Source organism: Arvicola amphibius, chromosome 9, assembly GCF_903992535.2.
Source record: "Arvicola amphibius chromosome 9, mArvAmp1.2, whole genome shotgun sequence".
Classification (NCBI taxonomy): domain Eukaryota; kingdom Metazoa; phylum Chordata; class Mammalia; order Rodentia; family Cricetidae; genus Arvicola; species Arvicola amphibius.
This window is the reverse complement of record NC_052055.2, coordinates 32,064,062-32,082,425: the sequence shown is the minus strand read 5'-3', so window position 1 is coordinate 32,082,425 and position 18,364 is coordinate 32,064,062. Positions and strand designations below refer to the sequence as shown.

At 48.1% G+C, this 18,364-nt stretch overlaps 1 protein-coding gene across 2 annotated transcripts in view; it reads left to right on the top strand.

Annotated features, from left to right (window-relative positions):
* The window catches only part of Trappc9 (trafficking protein particle complex subunit 9), a 437,687-nt gene that overhangs the window by 117,127 nt on the left and 302,196 nt on the right, over nucleotides 1–18,364 (top strand). For both annotated transcript variants that reach the window (XM_038342309.1, XM_038342308.1), the window contains one exon: nucleotides 5,639–5,791. In XM_038342309.1, coding sequence (XP_038198237.1) covers nucleotides 5,639–5,791 — 153 coding nt within the window. The remainder of the gene's footprint in view (nucleotides 1–5,638; nucleotides 5,792–18,364) is intronic.

Here is an 18,364-nt window from a genome sequence, read left to right as displayed (position 1 = left end):
ACAGATTGGAAGGAAGTGAGATGGGGGGGCAGAAGTTAGGGTCAGGGCCATTTTTATGTTGGCAGGTTGGTTGGGTGCTTTGTGTGTTGTGCCTCTTCCAGAAAACTGAAATGAAAAAACAAGTCCACTGTGTAAGAAGGAAGCGGGCACGATGCCGCAGGTCTGGTGTAGGGTTCAACAGATGAACACGGGAAGAGTGGGTGGCACGACAGCCTATGGGAGTGGCATCGGGCTCTCCCCACTTCTGTTGCCTGAAGTATGGAAGTTGGTGGGGACCTATTCAGTCAGGAACTGTGTGGATTTGGTGACATGGTCTATGGTCCTCCTGTTCATGGATGCACCCACCTGGCTGAGCTGCCCGTGGCAGCAACTGATGCAGTAGCTGGCCTTCACTGTCTGTCCCTCCCCTCTGCTTCCTCTTTACCAGCTTACATAGGCTGTGGTCTCAGATAGTGCTCAGCCAGGGTATGGAAGCCTGGGGGACTTTCAGAGTTGTTTAAACACAATTGTGGTCCCAGAGGAAACTCTTTTAAGATATGAAAGCCACCTACAAAAGGTCTCCCAAACATGCAAGAAGAGTGCTGTATTTGTAATCTTTGGAGGTAGTCCCTCTACTCCCTGACAGCTGTTTTTTTCATGCAGACCTGGGCCTCTGAGAGGACAGTGAGTTTTTAGTTCTAGGTGGTTGATTAATTCAGCAGGCAGTTATTGAACCTATTTGGTATGCAGCTGTGGCAAAGTTTCTTTAGAGAGGTTTGTACTGAGAGGAACCTAGCTTCTTGTGTGGCCCATTTTTGGAAACCCCTCTGCTCTTGGCCTACCCTGCCCTCCCACCAGACCTTTATTCTTCCTAGAGTGGAGACTACATCTTCCCCATCACTATGTCCCCAGAACCAAGGCTCTTGGTGGCTCTGTGCTGACAGCTCACTGGCTGAGTGGGATGGGTGTAGAGGCTGGAGCAGCTTCTGGGTCCCACACCCAGGCGATTCCCACGTGCTAAGTTGCTGTGCTGAGATGTAACATAGCCCCATTTTATCTCACAAAATTTAACACTGGCCTCATCTACTGACAAGTCCTCTTGGGAGTGACAGAGAATATGTGAATATGCTCACCCCAAGAGTTGATAGTGCCAATGTGGGGGTTCAAGTTGAGTGCTGTGACCCCAGAGCTCACAGGCTTGATTGAGTATTGAATTTTGCTCTCACTTTCTCTTTTTGAAGTATTGTATACCTCCCATGAGATTTTCTTTGGGAATTCTCCGAGCTTCAGTTCTAATGCTGGCTAGGTTCATGTCTCAGAGAGGAGAGAGGCTGCAGTATAGTGGAAAGGACACTGCCCTTGCCTGGTGTTGCTTTGATTTTTCTTTTCATCTGTCTGTATTTTCTTTTCTTTTTTTCTATTTGAGGCAGGGTATCATGTAGCCCATGCTGGCCTTGAAGTTGCTTTGTAGTTGAGGATGATCTTGAAGTTCTGCTCTGGTTTTGTCTTTTGAGCAAGTGCCAGGATTACAGGTGATTCCCCACCACACCTGGTTTATGTGATATTGGGAATTGAACCCGGGGCCTACTCACGTCAGGCAGACACTCCACCATCTGAGTGATGTGCTCAGCTCTTTGGGCTTTGTGTCCTAGTTGATCCGGCCAGTGCCTCTGTGCCTCTTAATAGCTGTTGCTTCAGTTGCCCTCTCTGTTCCTTTAGTGCAGTTCTCATGTGACAACCGTTAGCCAAGGTCAGCCCAGGCCCTGCCATACTATGCCAGCATAGGTTGTGTGAAGGAGAGACGTAGCTTGGACTAGCTTTTCCTTAGCCAGGTAAAGTTCTGGTTAGGAACCTGCTCACCTGCCATTTGCTTGGCTTCCACAGAGTAAACCCACTGTCTGTACGCTTATTCAGCTGGCACAGTCAAGTGTGGGGACTCAGATGGTGACACACATGCCTGGGACACAACCATCTAGTTCCTCAGCTCACATCAGGATGCTGTAGTCTTCACTGCGGACAGCCTTGCAGGAGGATCTGCATGCTGTCTTCACAGGGCTGTTGCAGTGCACTGGAGGGGCTGGGGGGAGAGGGGTCATGGTTTTATGCATATGTTTGTTTGTATATAGAACTGTGACATATGCTTACTGGAGTGAATTAAAAAAAATTACAAAGCAACCAAAAATTACCCGTGATCCTCTGACTCCGAGACAGTCAATGTCTGCCCATCGACTGCTTGGTGGAAGAGACCGTCACTGGAAGCTGGCAATGTTCCAGGAGCGTGTGTGAGAGTTCAGAGGATGATGGGAGGTGCAGGAAAGGAGCCCCGGGAATTCCCAGATGGAGCAAGGTGTGTGAGGGGCATCAGGCACGATGGAGGTAGGAGGAGCAAGTGATTCTTGGGGTCAGACTATCATGCCATGTTCAGGAGGTGAGGCAGCCGAGGGGCTGGCTGTGTGCCTGGGTTTCAGAGATGGGTCTCTGGGATGGGAAGCTTTTGCAGGACCTTTGTGTCTTAGCTCACCCTGGCCAGTGCTTCTGTAGCAACCGCTGGCTGAGGAAATTACCATGCCCTTATTTCCTGTGCCTTCAGGCTTAGGACTTGGCCCCTATGGAGCAGGGCTGCTTGGTTTTCTGTAGCCAGGCATCTCTTGTCCTATGCTGTTCTGAGTGGAAGTTCCTCATCTCTCCATAGACTGGAGTTGCTGGGTTGGTGAGAGGACCAGGGCACTGTGCCTGCTTTGGGAGGAAAGACCTTTCTTCTATTCTGGAGTTGGGTCTAGAACAACCGGCATCCTCCAAAACCAAATGCATTCCTAAGACTCATGAGTGCTAAGCATCCCACTGACCTTCCTCTCTGGCCTTCCAAAGACTGCCTACGAGGTGCTAGCCTTCTGCATTCGGAATAAGAAAGGGAAGCTGACACCCAATGAAAGTGACATTTGGTGAGTTAGGCAGGGGAGTGCCCCGCAGTAGGCTGAAAGGGGCCTTGAGTTTTGGGGGGCAGGCTCCAGTACTTAGGATCCTCAGCTGACCAGAGGTTCTGAGGAAGCACAGGGCAACTATATGCGACGTAGTGGACAAGAGGACCTGGGAACATCACCAGGGAGCAGAGGAAGACTGTCAGGAACCCTGGTTGCCCGAGCCCAGGGTCTTCAGCACCTTTGAGAGGTGGGGTCCTCAGCACCCTTGGGTGGGAAGGGAGGATGTGTGGAGCTGGTTGCCTAGCCTCAGGTCAGTCTCTGTCCTTTCTCTGGTTCCTCCCCTGCCCATAGCTCTGAAATCTGTCCCAGAGTGGAGCCAAGTCCTGTGTGGACTCTGATGGTATGCCTTACCCTCTATAGGACAGGGTATGCCCAGGGGTACTCTTCCATATCCTGGTAGCTGAGGGGCTAGAGTTGGGTGCCAAAGGAAGTTTCTGGACACAGGGTCCTGTCCCTTGCTAAGAATTCAGTAGGCCCAGGGTTTTGTGATCTTACTGTTTCCCTGCAGATCTGTGGCTGAGCCTTTCAGGTTTTCATTGTGAGATTCTATGGCTCTCCTGATTGGATGCACTTTCTTTTGCCAACCTGTTCCTCCTTTTGCTTTATTGGGACTTGGTTACTACTTTCCTCTAATTGTGACTTCTTAGTTCTGTCCCTAAATTCCTGTGGGGATCTCTTTGATAGCCGCAGGTTCCTGAGGCCATGTAAGTCTTTGTGGTGAAGTGGTCTTTGCAGTCTATACCTGGCTTTCCAGATATTTACCCTCTCAACCATCCAGTCATTTCTTCTGGAGCCGTCTTTCTTTCCCAATGGCCCTGACACCATGTGGTGACACCAGGAGACCTTCTAGTGGTAGAGGTGGGGATACTCAAGGCCAATAGACATTGGCTGAGCACATGCCCCCCCAGTCAGAGCCCTCATAGCCCATGACAGCCTGAATATTGTCCACCTCAGTTTCCAATAGACACCAGCAAGCATCTCACAACTTATTGGGAAGATCAAATGAGAACATGTAAAGGTATGAGGCAATCACAACAGGCAAGGAAGTGGAGCTGATGTGGTCCTTAACTCTCCCCCTCAGGAATGCCATCTCCTAGTTCTGCTCCTGTTAGCATCCCTTCTTCAAGGGCACAGGGAGAAATAGCCATAGTGGCTTAGATGGGTCTTATTGGTGTGTGGCTAATTCTCTAGATGCCATGGTTGAGCTGCTTCTGGCCAGGAAGACACTGACCTGTTTTGATCTCACAGCGCAGTCCAGCTGATGAAATCCACTGGTTATTTTTCCGTCACTGGACCTTGGCCTAGCTGTCTGTCTAATACTGAGTTCCTGGAAGTCGATTTATGGGTCTCTAACACCAGGAGAACCCAACACCATGCAGGAAGGGAACATGTGTGGTGACTTTGGAGTTGTCTTGACAGAATTCTAGGTCTTTCTCTTGTTTGGGACCATGGATAAGCTCCCTTATCTCAATAAGCCTCAGTTTTCTTCTTCAGACAGAGTTAATTCATTATAGAGAATTGTTTTCCAGAAAGGTTAGGATAGGTACAACGGCTAATACTGCCATATCGGGAGGAGGGTGTGAGCAGAGTCAGGAGACCAGGTATGAGAGTGGCAGGAGGGACCCATCTTAATGGCTTCCCATCCCCCTGTTGGTGGAGGGAGTCTCACCCCTGGGTATGGCATTGGGTAGACACCAACATTTGATGGTGGACAGGTGTGAGAGGCAGTGTGCCAGTCACACACTCCACATGCAGTCACCATCTGCCATCAGGGCTGTGCAGGCTTTTGCTGCTTGTGGGTCCCTTTCGCGTTTTCTGAGGCTGGCTGGAGGGCTGCGACCCACTGCCCAGGATGTAGCAGAGACTGTTTGTGACCCCATGAATAGTAGGCTGCTTGGCTGGGATTTCATCTGGGGAACAGAAGCAGAGGACCCCTGTGACACTGTGTGTGGTCTGCTCTAGACAGTAGGTATGAGGCAGCAATAGTATGGATGAACCCTGATTGTTGGTCTTTGTCCGTGCCTAACTGTGAAGAAGGGAGGAGGGTCTGCCTGGCAGGAGTGGCCTAGACGGGAAGAGGCTGTATTACCATCCTAGAAGGTAACCCGGCCCTCCACGCCTCTCCCTCCCCCAGGCCCCTTCGCTTCAGTGTTCCCGGTCCACAGTCTCCTTGTGAGTTGCAGCCCTGTGGTGCAATGGGCATCTTCCACTCTATGCACAGGAACCTCGGCTTGAAGAAACTGTCAGTCTTTGTGGCACTCAAGTTAGTGTCAAAAGGGTGGCAAACCCAAGGCTGTTTCTCTCCACAGCCCAAGACCATTAGGCAGGTGGACTGCTGGTTAAGGCAAGGAGAGCCCGCTCTCTATGCGCCCACCCTCCCCCGCCTGCCAGTTCTCTGCTCTCCTTCGGCAGAGGCGCCTTCCTAGGCAACATCTTTCCCCATTACACCCTTGCCTGTTTCTGTCGAGAGCGAGGCCCTCTACTCTCTCTGCCTGGTCTCTCAGTGGACGGTTGCCTTGCACCACCTCATCATGGTCTGGCGACTCTGGAAGGCACTGGCCCTTCGATCCACCACACTGCCGCAGCTTTTCCTTTGCCATTCTTTCTCCTTGGGGACAAGTAAGTGTCACGTTGCCCGGAGTAGTAACATCCTTCTCACCCCTGTGTTCTCTTTGCAGAAAAGTTGTACGGTGACTTCTTGAGCTGGAAGCTGGAAGAGACACTGTCCCAGTTCCCTCTGCAACCTGGGAAGGTGGCCACCTTCACCATCAACATCAAGGCAAAACTGGACTTCTCTTGCCAGGAGAATCTCCTCCAGGACCTGAGCGATGGTGAGCCTGTCCCAATGTCCGTGTTCATATGGACGTGCTCTCCCGTCCGGTTGTCACTTGCTTGCCAGCCAGTAGGTCCAGCTGCCTGGACTTCTGGCCACTTCATTAGCAGTGAGTTACTGCGCGTGTCCGGGAGTAGTGAGAGTGCTTTTCAGCCAAACCGTTTCTTAATACCCCCACCCCGACCGTTTTGTTGTCGTTTGTGGGGAGGCCATCCTAATGTGTGGAACGTAAGAATGGCCACAGTTTTCAGTGTGACCGCAGCCGTCTAGTCAGCTGTGATAAACCGCTCCCTCAGAGCCTTCCGGTTTGTGTAGGCGTCTGGGGCAGCGGGAATTCCTCACAGCAGGAAGACAAACTGACTAGGACGAATCTGGTGGCTCACAGATTCCTGACTCTGACGCCAAGTTATAAAGCCTGGATCCAGCTATTGGAGGCCTGGTGGGGCATATGAGCCAGCTCAGGCTACTGTTGCAAAGATCCTGGAAGACAGGGTTCAACACCAGACACCGACTCCTTATGGCTGTGAGGCCTGAGGCCAGGGCTTTGGGTCCTTTTCCTGGCCCACAGATGGTTGTCTTCTGGCTGTGACCACACATAGTAGAGTTTCTCTCTCATGTTCCTTCCCTCTTTGTGAAAAGGCTGCTTCCTTGGATTAGGGCTCTGACCTCACGATATCGCTTACCCCTTCCACCTGCTTATAGTGCGTCTTTAGTACAGTTGGTTTGGGTACTAGGGCTTCAATGTGGCAATTTTGAGAGGAGGCACCGATCTTCAGCTCACAACATGACAGTTACTGGAGACTGTGCTCCATTCCCAGAACTTGGATGACTGCCAGAACTCTCTGCCTTTGTTTCTTAACTCATGAGTGACGACAACCCCATTTCTAGGGCTGCGAGAATTAGTAGCCGTAAGATTCTCAGTGTCTGTTACAGGAAGGAGTAGTTGGAACCCCGTAGATGTGAAGTGTAACTTAGATACAGCTTGCTTTATTTGGAAGAGCCCTGTAGGTGAGGAAAGAAGCGAGGGCTCTAAAGCCCAGAGCCCAGATCTCTCCGGAAATGAACTTTTCATCCTTCTGTGTATTTTGTGTATGTGCTTGTGTGTGCACATGTGTGTTCTGTGCACACACATGTAGAGGCCAGAGCGGGACTTCTTCTGGTGGCCTTTTTTTTCTTTTTTTAAAATCACTCTCTGCCTTGTTCTCCTGAACTTGAAGGGTCTCTTACTGAACTTAATCTACTCAGCGAGCCCCTGGGATCCACCTGTCTGCCCTCCGGTTCTAGAATTACAGCCTTAGTGTGGGTGCTGGGTGTGGAGCTCAGTTCCTCATACCGACACTGCAGGAATCTCACCCACTGGACCAGCTCCTCAGTCCTGGGACTCTCTTGTGAGGCAGCCTATTCCAGCTTCACTGTGCATTGATAATGCTCCTGTGTTGAATGGGAGCAAATGGAAGATGAGTTAAGGGCTTTATTTTTTCTGTCATGAGAAACTGCCTTCTCACCTTGCCCCCTATGAGCGCTCCCCAGCTGCCTACCCTTGGCCCATGACCTACTCAGTCTGCTCTGCAGGGCTTCTGCAGCTGCTAGTGCTTACCCAGTGGCTCTGCTCCTCAGCTTTGCCTGACCTGCATTGGATTGTGCAGATCTCAGGCCATTCCATCCACCAACTTTGGGCTGGGGGGTGTAGCTCAGTGCAGAGTAGCTTGTCCAGAGGACACAGAGCCATGGACCTGACTCCTAAAACTATGACCTAAACCAGATCTGATAGATTTTCCTTCTTTTCTGTTTGTAACCTGCCTTACCCTGTTGAGTTTCCAGTCGTAGATAGAGGGCTTTTTCCACAAGGAGGGAATTTGACAGAGTGAATGTTACCCAGTCCTGAGTCTCCATTCAGATGCCTGTGGCTGCAGTGCTTGCCCAGATGGTGATCCCTGGAAACATGTCCAGGCAAATCTTCTACCTGAGATTTGCACGCGAGACTCAAAGTAAGGCACTAGATTGCAGCTAGGATGCAGCTGACTGCTGGCATCAAGTCGTCCCTGAGGAGTACAGCGGTCTCTTGGTGCAAACTCTGGCTCCTTGCATTTGGTAGGTTTCCTGAGTTTAGTGTTCTGCAGACCCATTCCTTGACAATGCTGCATCCTTGCCTTTGTTTATAATAGGGTGAGGCAGTTTGGGATTTCTCATCTGGGAAAGCTGCTTCAATGTTGTAAAATAGAATTAAACCAGCATGAGAATTATGGTTTCCAAGGGGTTTGCAAATGTAGGCTGACTTACTACCTGGTCAGTTAGATGCAGCAACCTGGTTATTAATAATAGCAGTCAGCGGCTGCTCAGGCTGTTTGCACAGAAATCATAGAACAAGGCCGTTCTGAGAGGTTTCCCAGGTATCATTCAGTCTTTCTTTGGAGACAGCTATAAGTTCAGTTGCCCCTGGGTGCCTGTAGAGGAACCCCTGTGGCTCTTAATTGGATGGTCCTCAGAAACATGGAAGTGGACTCAGTTTCTTTTCCAGGCATGAGCTTGTATTGCTGTGGCTACTGAAATTAAATGCAGCTTTGCGAGTAAATAGAGACGATGCATAGTTGGGATCCTGGCTTTAGTGTGGGCCGCAGACAGAAGGAAGAGGCTTGATAGCTATGAGTGCCATCAGATCTGTGTGTAGAGGCTGGACTTCCTGCTTTGTTATTGTCTGTTTATCTGGGGGCTGCTGCGGATTGAGTGTGCGGCCTTGTGCATGTGAGGTAAGAGCTGCCTCACCGCACTATATCCTGAGCTTTTGAAATAACTTTTCTTTAAACATTTTGAGACAAGGTCTCCCTACGTTGCCTAGGCAGGCCTCCTTGAGTTTGTGATTCTTCTGTCTCAGCTACCCAAGTTACTGGTGTCATAGGCCTGTGCCACCATATCTGTTCCTGTTTAAAATTCCCAACAATTCTAAAAGCAAATTTTGCTACTATTCCTGATTTTTGTAAAAGAAAATGGGAAAACTCTGTCATCAGAGGAGGTTGAGGGAGTACCGCAGTCCAAGGCTTTGTGTAGTCTTTAATCACATCCCAGTTCCGAGACAGTGGGTGAGCGAATGGAGACACATACAAGGTAACCCTGCGTGTCAATCACAGGTGCATTGGGAGTGGTAATGAAACCACAGCAGAAGGACCTGCTTCCCGGGAAGGACATTCAGGACTATCAAAGGGAGAGAGAGAATTATGCTCACACTTTTTTTATGGTTCAGGGCAGAAAAGAGGGCATGAATGTGAATATAGAAAGTAAACACATCAAATTACTGAAGACTAGTGCTTCTGGTGAAAGGTCTATGAGTCTTCATTTCTATTCTTGTAGCTTTTCTGTAGGTTTGATATTTTTCAAAATAAAAAAAAATGAGGAGGAAAAGTTGCCATGGTGGAGTACCGCTTTGGTCTATTGTGTTTTGATTTTGAAAGTGAATTCTCGGAGCCAGTGGCTTCTTGAGTCTATGGATTGTGGGGCAGCATCTATCTCCCTCCAGGATTGGAGAAGTCAGCCTTCCAACCAGAAAGCGCTTTACAACAACCAGAAATTTCTGATTTCTTGGAATGGGAAGTTTATGATGAGAAACCTCAGAAGATAGTGATACACCACTGTCTTAGATGTTGTGTGTCTTTAGGTTGCCTAATAAAGGAGACCAAACACATACAGAAGAACCAAATACCCTTAGGAAAAATATGTAGCTAAAGCAAGCATGGGGTTCTCTGGAGACTCCAAAATATGAGCAACTTCAGCAAAACTGCTGACAGCTGAGAGGCCTGACTCTCACACAAGAGGAAACAGGATGTTGGTAGCTGATGGTAGAGACCAGCAACCCCTGAATAGCCTGAGGCCACACACTTGCTTAGATCCAGAATAGCAGCTGGAACATACATGTACAGGGCTCTCGTATGTTCCAGGAGCATATGTGTGGAAAGTTCTAGAAGAAGAATGAGGAACTGGAGAAGAAGCTGCAAGAATCTGTCTGGGATGACATAATGAAGGGACAAGAGGACATAGCTGTACATGGGCAGGCACCATACCCCTCGGTGCAGAGCGTGAGCTCCCATGGCCGGCACCCCATGGAACAGAGGAAAAGATGTGTGTGTGTGTGTGTGTGTGTTTATTGGAGTCAGGGACACTGGGAGCCATCTCTCCTAATGGTTCCTGTCAACCAGCTCAGTAAAGGTGGCCAACGGGAAGTATCAAGGTCAAGTCCTATGCAGCGTTGCAGTGGAAACCCAGGGGGCAGAGCAAGAGTTGACATGTCTTGCAGCATGCTGGGGTGCCTGCTTGAAGATATGTACAGTCCCTTCAAATCAGCTAACAGACACCAAGAAACAATTCCAGTTGGAAAGAAACGTAATTCCAAGTCAGAAATATCTCAACACTGGGATGGAGAGAACTCAAGGAGAGAACTCAAAGCTCAAGCAGAGCTTTTGGTCTTGGGTGAATGATGGGGACACAGAAGATGAAGGTGAGGAAAACTGAGAGAGAATGAGAAGGGGAGATGTTGGGAACGTGACATCTTTAGATGACACAGGAGACCTAGCCCAGGTGCACATGCATCCCTCATGCATGCATCCTCATGGACCACCTGCCGTGAGACACTAGAGCAGAAGGCCACAGCCTGGTAACCAGAATTCCAGAAAACTTCCCGAAGTGAAAGTCAATCCTTGAGATTTTTATCTAACAGCACACTGTGTGTGAGCACACTGACCCAGGGAGCCTGAGACACTCTAATACAATCACTAGACTTCAGGCCAAAATGGTGATTTATGAAATAATGGAGATGTGATTATCACTGGACTTTTTTTTGACAGGGGCAGTATCTGTCCAGACAGATAATATGTTTTCAGATGTTTGTGCAGTGAAATGGAAGCCGGGATTTTCAGGTCCAAATCCTTTAGTCTCAGCAATCAGGGATCCGGATTAATTGTCAGGATGCAGGAATGTAAGCATTATGCTTTCAGTGTTTACGTCTTGAAAATTCTGTGATGGAGGACTGGCAAGACAGCTAGAGAGACAGTGTCCCAAGGACTGTGAGCATCAAGCACCCAAATCCAGGAGGTGTTAGATGGGAGAGTACATATGTGCTATGTCATGGTCATTGGCTCTATACCATGCTGATTTAAAAGGCAAGGGGAGAGGAAATTGTGTGTTCAAGTAATTTTTAAGCTGATATCAGTTTAATCAGATATTGTTAGGATTAACATTGGTATTAATTATCCCTAAGACTATATTATTGTGAAGTAAAGTGATTAACTTTTTTAGTATGTTCATGTGTCTGAGGGTACACATGTATGTATATATGTGTGTGCGCACCTGTGCACACGCATTTGTGCATATGTGTTATATGCTCATGTGGAGGCCAGAGGGTATCCTGGATGTCATATCTCAGGTGCTATACATCTTTGTTTTGCTTTTTATTCTTTTGGATAGGATCTCATCTTATACCTCTTGCTGGCCTGAAACTGTGTAGACCAGGTTGGCCTTGAACTCATAGAGATCCACCTGTGTCTGCCTCTTGAGTGTTGGAATAAAGATGTGTACCACAATGCCTGGATTGTCTACCTTTTTTTTTTTGGAGGTAGAATCTTCCACAGGCCTGTAATACTATGTAGACTAGGGGTACTAGCCAGTGTGCAGCCGGCACTGAGATTAAAAATACATGCTATCTTAGCTAAATTTCTATTCCTGTGATTAAACACTGACCAACACCAACTTAGGCTGGAGAGATGGCTCTGACATGTGTGTGTTGGACATGTTGTGTGGGGGCTACATATGTATGTGCATGTAGAGGGCCTAAGGTTGATTGCTCTTCACTTCGCATATATGGATATGGTTTTTCCTTGAACCAGGAGCTCACGTTTTCACCTGCTTGCAACCAGCTTGTTCTGGAATTCCCTGTCTCCTCCTGTGTGTTGAGATTATTGGCAGGCTGCCGTGCTCATGGCTTCAGTGGGTTCTGGGGATCCAGACCCTGTGTCTCACACTTGCGCAGCAAATGCTGTATCCACTGAGCTGTCTTCCCAGCCCCTCATAACCCTTTTTACCTCCATCATTGGGATCTGGTCTTGAACTGGGGTTCTCATGCAAAAAAAAGGAGGTCACAGATTTAAGGATATGAAATCAAATAATAGTCTTGCAACCTAGAGTTTGAATTGAATGTATCAGTAAGAAATCATTAGTTATTTAAAAATAAATCTGTCAGTCTCTTTGTCACTCATCTCCCTCCCAGCCCTGTGCTCTGGTCAGCTCAGCAGCTGTGGCCTGTGCTCGTGTCCACGGCGCAGTGTTGGGCACCCTTCGCCCTCCTCCTGATCAGAACAGTGTTTCTTAGAGACGTGGTTAGCTCTGGGTCTGGATAGGAAGTGGACCAAGAAGATCTGGGAACATCTGGAAACCTAGGGCAAGGGCATGATCAGAGGGGACCAGTACTGATGTGGTACCAGGGAGCATCCTGAAGAGGCCGCCTGGCACCCAGGCGCCAGCAGTGTAATCCCGTGTTTTAGTGAGCATGTTCTAATGCTACAGGAGGCAGCTGCTCAACTTTGGAGAGTGATGGGGAGCCGAGTTGTTATTTGAAGGCCATAATTGGTGCTGCTTGCTCTCCCGTCCTCTTCTGTCTGTGTCTGGAGATTGACAGCTGTCAAGGTGGCTTCCTCCTAGTAGAACTATCTCAACTAACCATTGGAAATGGGACGGGAAATTCATCTTTGCAGTTCCAAGGCCATGACTGGGTGCAAGCAGTGCCCATGTGACAAAGTAAGACACAGCCACACAGAATACTGTTGCTGCTAGCAGAACACAGCAGTCCTGTGCAGTAGCATTGTCCCGAGGTCATATACCTGAGGCTGAGGGGTGCCCAGCTCTGACTCCTGATGGAACCAAGAGGGCAGGAGCACCATTAAATACGCCAGTGGAATGTAGCATCCTGTTTGGGCTCCTGGAGACTCTGCTGTCAAGTGAAGGGATTCCCTCGCGTGTGTTGTCAGGGGAGAAAATGAGACTGTGGACACGGAAGGCAGTGAGGGTGACACTAGGCTGTGAATGAAGGCCTGGCACAGTGGCATATGCGTTTAACCCCAGCATGTGGGAGGTAGACGCACAGTGTGTTTTGGGCCAGTCAGGGCTAGACACTGAGACCAATCCTGCCTCCAGACCAGCAAATGCATGATGCTCGGGATCACACCTTGATTAGGTCTGCTTGGTTATGTATACCTCTTGTCCTCTGCTTAAATCTAAGCTTCATGTCATTGCCCCGAAGACGGATTTGTTGTGGAGGGCCTCTGGGGCCCTTCTTTCTTCTACCCAGTGTGGTCTTACTGCATAACCATCTTTTTTTCTGCTTTTCACTAAGAAATTGTAAAAAAGATTAGGATGGTCATATGTTAATGTTTTACACTCTCTCTCTCTCCCTCTCTCTCCCTCTCTCTCCCTCTCTCTCTCCAAGGAGACAAGAATGAAAGGGTTTGAAATGAAAGAGACTGAAACGCCGGATCTGAGGATGAGTGGGTGCAATAGTGTCTGTGACTCTGTGTTTAGGGAGTCGGGAGATGAGGACCGACCGACTGGGACCCACTCTCAAGCAGGCACAGGCTGACCTTGGGGAAGGAGGAAGTTATGGTTTATGTAGCCGTGAGGCAAAGCAAGCCTGTCTGCTGGCTGGCAGGGTCTTAACTTTTTGTCTGAGGTGAAAGACACGATTCTGCTCTTGGTCCTGAGTGTTTGCGTCCTCAGAATTCATCCAGCTATACATTTATTTCATGATGTTGTCTCCATTAGTGTGACAGCTCACAATATGATGTTTTGAAGGAAGGAGCGAGGTAGACATATCTCTGTTATGATACCTTTTGCCTAGCCATTGTCTTTCTCATCTGATCAGATTGAAAAGTTATTTCTGCACTGAGTTTTTCATAAAGGCAGTTGAAGATCAAGCCAGGCTGCTCCATGTCCCTCTATGCCTGAAGGACATGTTTGTGTGCAAGGTGCTCTCAGAGGGATCGATACGTTAGCCTTTGATTTTTATTGAAACTGATGCTGTGGGTGGAAACAGCCTTTTGGGTTTCACAGGCAGTGGAAATGTTGTCTGCTTCTGTTTTCCTTCTGCATTAATTATTTAATTCTATTTTACTTTTCTCTGAGCTTTTTGGCTCTTGGTTTTATAAGAGAAATGTCAGCTTTCCCCGCCAACAGTGTCTGGTAGACCTGATAATTAAACATAACATTTCAGATTCAGTATGGAAAGGGGTGAGTCTTCAGCTTCATGGAATGGAGCAGGCTGGAGATGGCATCTCGTCTAATCCGTCTGTTTGACAGAAGAGGAAGCCAAGTCTGAGAAAGGTGGACGATCTGTCCAAGGCGCCACGAGCCGACAGTGCTGCGCATGGGGGTGTTTGTCTTATTGCGCCTCCTTACCCCAAGAGAGCAAACAGAACAGTTTCTAGACGAGTACAGAGGTGAACATTGTTGCCTTACTGCCTGAGGGCAGACGGACAGCTTGTTTTTCCTTTGAAGTGGAGCAATGACCCTGTCCACGAGGGGTCATCTTCCCAGGCACCGTATGAGAGGGTGAAAGGGTGGTGAGCCTTCTGCTGGTGCCTTTTGAGAAGGGAGCAATGACATGACTGTGGTACAGAGTCATGGACTCTCACCTGCCATCTTGTGGGGGACTGCATGTTGGGTCACAACAAGGCTCCCCACTGGAGAGTACTAGCTCACTCCCTGAGAACTGCACACTAGATTGGGTCTCCTCACTGTACTTCCTCTTTGAGCCCCCTTCCTCTCAGCAAATGAACTCTTTTTTTTAAATTGTTTTTTTTTATTGAGCTATAGATTTTTCTCTGCTTGTCTTCCTTCCTCTCCTCTCCCCTTCTACCCTCTCCCATGATCCCCGTGCTCCCAGTTTACTCAGGAGCTCTTGTCTTTTTTCTACTTCCCATGTTGATTAGATCCATGTGTTGTGTCTCTCTTACGTCCTCTTTGTTGGCAAACGACCACTTTCAAAGGCTAACAGAGGTCACGTGTAGGTGGAGTCTCCCCTCTTTTCCACATGACATGCATGTGGTTCTTCATTTGTTTGACCCTGGCAGCCGTGTCTCTTGTTTCTCTTCAGTAGCCTCCCTCTTCCTCTTGGCCTCGGGCAGCATGCTAAGTGTCTTTATTCAAGTCATTGCAGATACCTAGTCATTCTTCTCCCTGCCTCGAGCCTTACCTTCTCACCTTCATCTTCTGCTCAGAGCTTAGTTTTTTTCTTCAAAGCATGGCCTTTGCAGTTTGGGCCCATGCCCTCTCCTGCCTTATTTCCCTCTTGCTGGGTCCTTCCCTAACCTCTTGCTGCTGTTCTGAGGCAGTGTCTTATGTCTGATGCTGTCTCTGGTGATGGATCTACGTTCATGCTCTTCTCTCTGCTTTCCAAGCCCAGCTCTAGTTACCCCCTCTCCATCTCTTGTGGGTTGCTTTAGTTAGGGTTTCTATTACTATGAAGAAAGGCCATGGCCATGGCAACTCTTACAAAGAAAACATTTAATTATGGTGATTCACTTATAGTTCAGAGGTTCAGTCCATTATCATCATGGTGGGACATGGCAGCATGCAGGCAGACATGGTGCTGAAGAGGTAGCTGCTACATGTGATATGCAGGCAACAGGAAGTAGACTGATACACTGGGTGGTATCGTGAGTGCAGGAGACCTTAAAGCCTGCCTCCACTGTGACACACTTTCTCCAACAAGGCCATACCCACCCCAATAAGTCACATCTCTTAATAGTGCTATTCCCTTTGGGGGCCATTTTCTTTCAAACCATCACATGGATTCTGTCCCCAGTGAGCTGTAGTGGCAGAGGTGGTGTTTCCCATGAGTCCCTATGATGTGTCTAGGTGTTCTGCTTTCTCAACACTGTCTTCCTTTAGGGTGTCTCTTTTCGGTATTTGGCACAGGACTGCTCCCAGACACTCCCGGTGTCTGTTCACCATTGGAGGGGAGACAGCATTGTGAACTCTGTCTGAGCTTCAAGGTTTGATTGGGTTGGGATGACTTGTGTTACAAGCTCCTGAACAGGGCCTCAGTGGAGGGGGGCTCAACAGAGACCAGTCTGGATGGCATGGGGGTGTGGCAGTGTCAGGCAGACCACAGAAGCTGCAGTCCAGGGAGCTTTCTTGGGAAGCCATTAGAGAAGCTGGACATGTTTCCAGAGGAGCTGAGTGTGATGGAGATTGCTTAAGCGGGTATTAGCTGGACAGGAAGTGTCACCTGAGGTCCACTTGGGGTGGAATCTTGAATACAACAGGAGGGAAGAACTAAGCCAGCCAGGCTCCCACCTCAGGTGGTCAGGCTGCGGACTCAAAGCTCCAAGGCAGAGCATTGCTTTTAAAAATTAAGAAGAGCAAATGCTCCCCAACTGTCACACAAAATCTTTTCTCCCCACAAATTAGCTTCCACATTGATGGCCCAGGTCTCTTAAAAATTAGCTTAAAGTCTCTTTCCCTCTCCAGTTCCCCCCTTCTTCTCTCCCTCTCTCCCCCCACACCTACACCTTTTAAAAAAGTTTGCATTCCTGGACCGTGCTTCCTTCTGTGCCTTAAGGACCGCTGTTCTCATCCTCCAGTCTTTCACCTGCTGAAGTTCTCCTCGTGCTGAATCTTAGCCTAGCATCACACTTGGAGAAAATCCTTCTTCTGCCCTTTAAATTAGGTCAGCCCCTCTCTACACTCAACACCATACATTTTCATAATACTTTTTAATTTATGTGAAATTGCTTTGTCTCTCTCACTAGGCTTGTACTGTATATAGTAGCCACCAGAGAAATTACTTAAATTTGAAGTAATTAAAATCAAGTGAAATCAATAATCAGTCCTTTAGATGCTTAGGTGCACTATACACTGTTCAAGTGCCCATTGCCACATGTAGCCAGCAGCTCCCTCTCTGCACCACATGGAACAGGCCAGTAGGGCAGAGTTCCATGGGATGGCACAGCATACCAGGATACTGGGACCAGAAGAAACCACAACCCGAGAAGCAGGATACATAAAGCATACAACACATATCTGTGAGGGGAGGGGAAGAGGAGACTTTCTGTGAAGGGGAGGGGGAGGAGGGAATTGTAGTCGTGAGGGAGAGGGAAAAGGGGAGACTAGCTCAAAAGAGCCGTAACCCTAAGTGTGAAGCTAAAGCAACAGTTTCCAGAAGGAACAGAGGGTAGCATTTCCACTGCCTGTGTGTAGGCAAAGATTTCCTGGACAGAAATAGCACTAATCAAAAGGAAAGAATGATGACAAAATTAAGAAATTCTAGAATGGGCTTGGTGGTGCAGGTTGACTTTAATCTCAGCACTAGGGAGTTCAAGACCAGCCTGGTCAACAGAACAAGTTCCAGGATAACCAGGGCTACATAGAGAAATGTCTTTTAAAAAAAGAAAGAAAGAAAGACAGAGAGAGAGAGAGAGAGAGAGAGAGAGAGAGAGAGAGAGAGAGAGAGAGAGAGAGAGAAAGAAAGATTCTGATTATAAAAAGACATTAAAAAAGCAAACCAGCTAACCACACATTGTAAGGCAGTGATATTTTGATGAAACTAAAAATTAAATTTCAACAGTTGAGTGTGTTTAGCATGCCCAAGACCCTAGGTTCAATTCTCAATACTAAAAACTTTAAAGAGGAGGCAGGGGGAGAAGAGAGGAGAAGAGAAGAGAGCACTTTGAACATTTGCTAGGTCTACCAGAGCAAGCTACAGTATGCTCTTACATCTAAATGCAGATGGGACAGCTACAGTGCTGCTGACAACAAGCTAAGCTTCTAGGAGAAGTAGAATGACTCAATACCATTTGGACCCAGCAGCATACCATACAGTGAGAAAACACATGAGCATGGATATCAGTCACCATGTTGAGGGGAAGGAGGAACCTATACCCTGATTTGAGGCTTCTGATTCCAGGCATGTAATAGAATATCTTCATATGATTATAAGACAAAGAAAGAGGCTTGAAAAAGAAACAGATAATAGATTCTGTATTTAGGATCCCATAACAAGTGGGACTGATGACATCTTGGTGGCAGCCATAATTGTGTATCTTGGTAGAGAGTTGCCAACAGCAGCAGGCCTGGAAGGAAGCAGAGAGTGCTGGGAAGTATTGTGCTATGCCGTGGGTGGAGGCTACCACCCTGTGAACACAGACATAGAAATCCATCAAGCCGTAACTTGTCGTTAGTGCTCGCTGCTGTGTGCAGCTTGGACAGACTTCCAGTTGATAAGGCAACCAGGACTGAATCTGTAAAATACCGTAAGACCTTCCCAGAGGACATTAAAAATATTTCTGGAAAACCATTTAATGAGACAAGCATACTAAAGAGGTATACCATATTCATAGATGGGAAGACTAAATAGCACAAGGAAGTCTCTTTCCTCCAAAATTCATCTACCAGTTTGAAACAGTCTGGACGAAAATCTGAAAGGCAGCTGGATAGGACTTGAAAGAGGTTCTGAAATTGCTATGAAAGAGCCAGGGTGGGGAACGTCCAGATGGCTCCAGAACAATCACCTGGTGAGGGCTGGCCCTGCCGGATC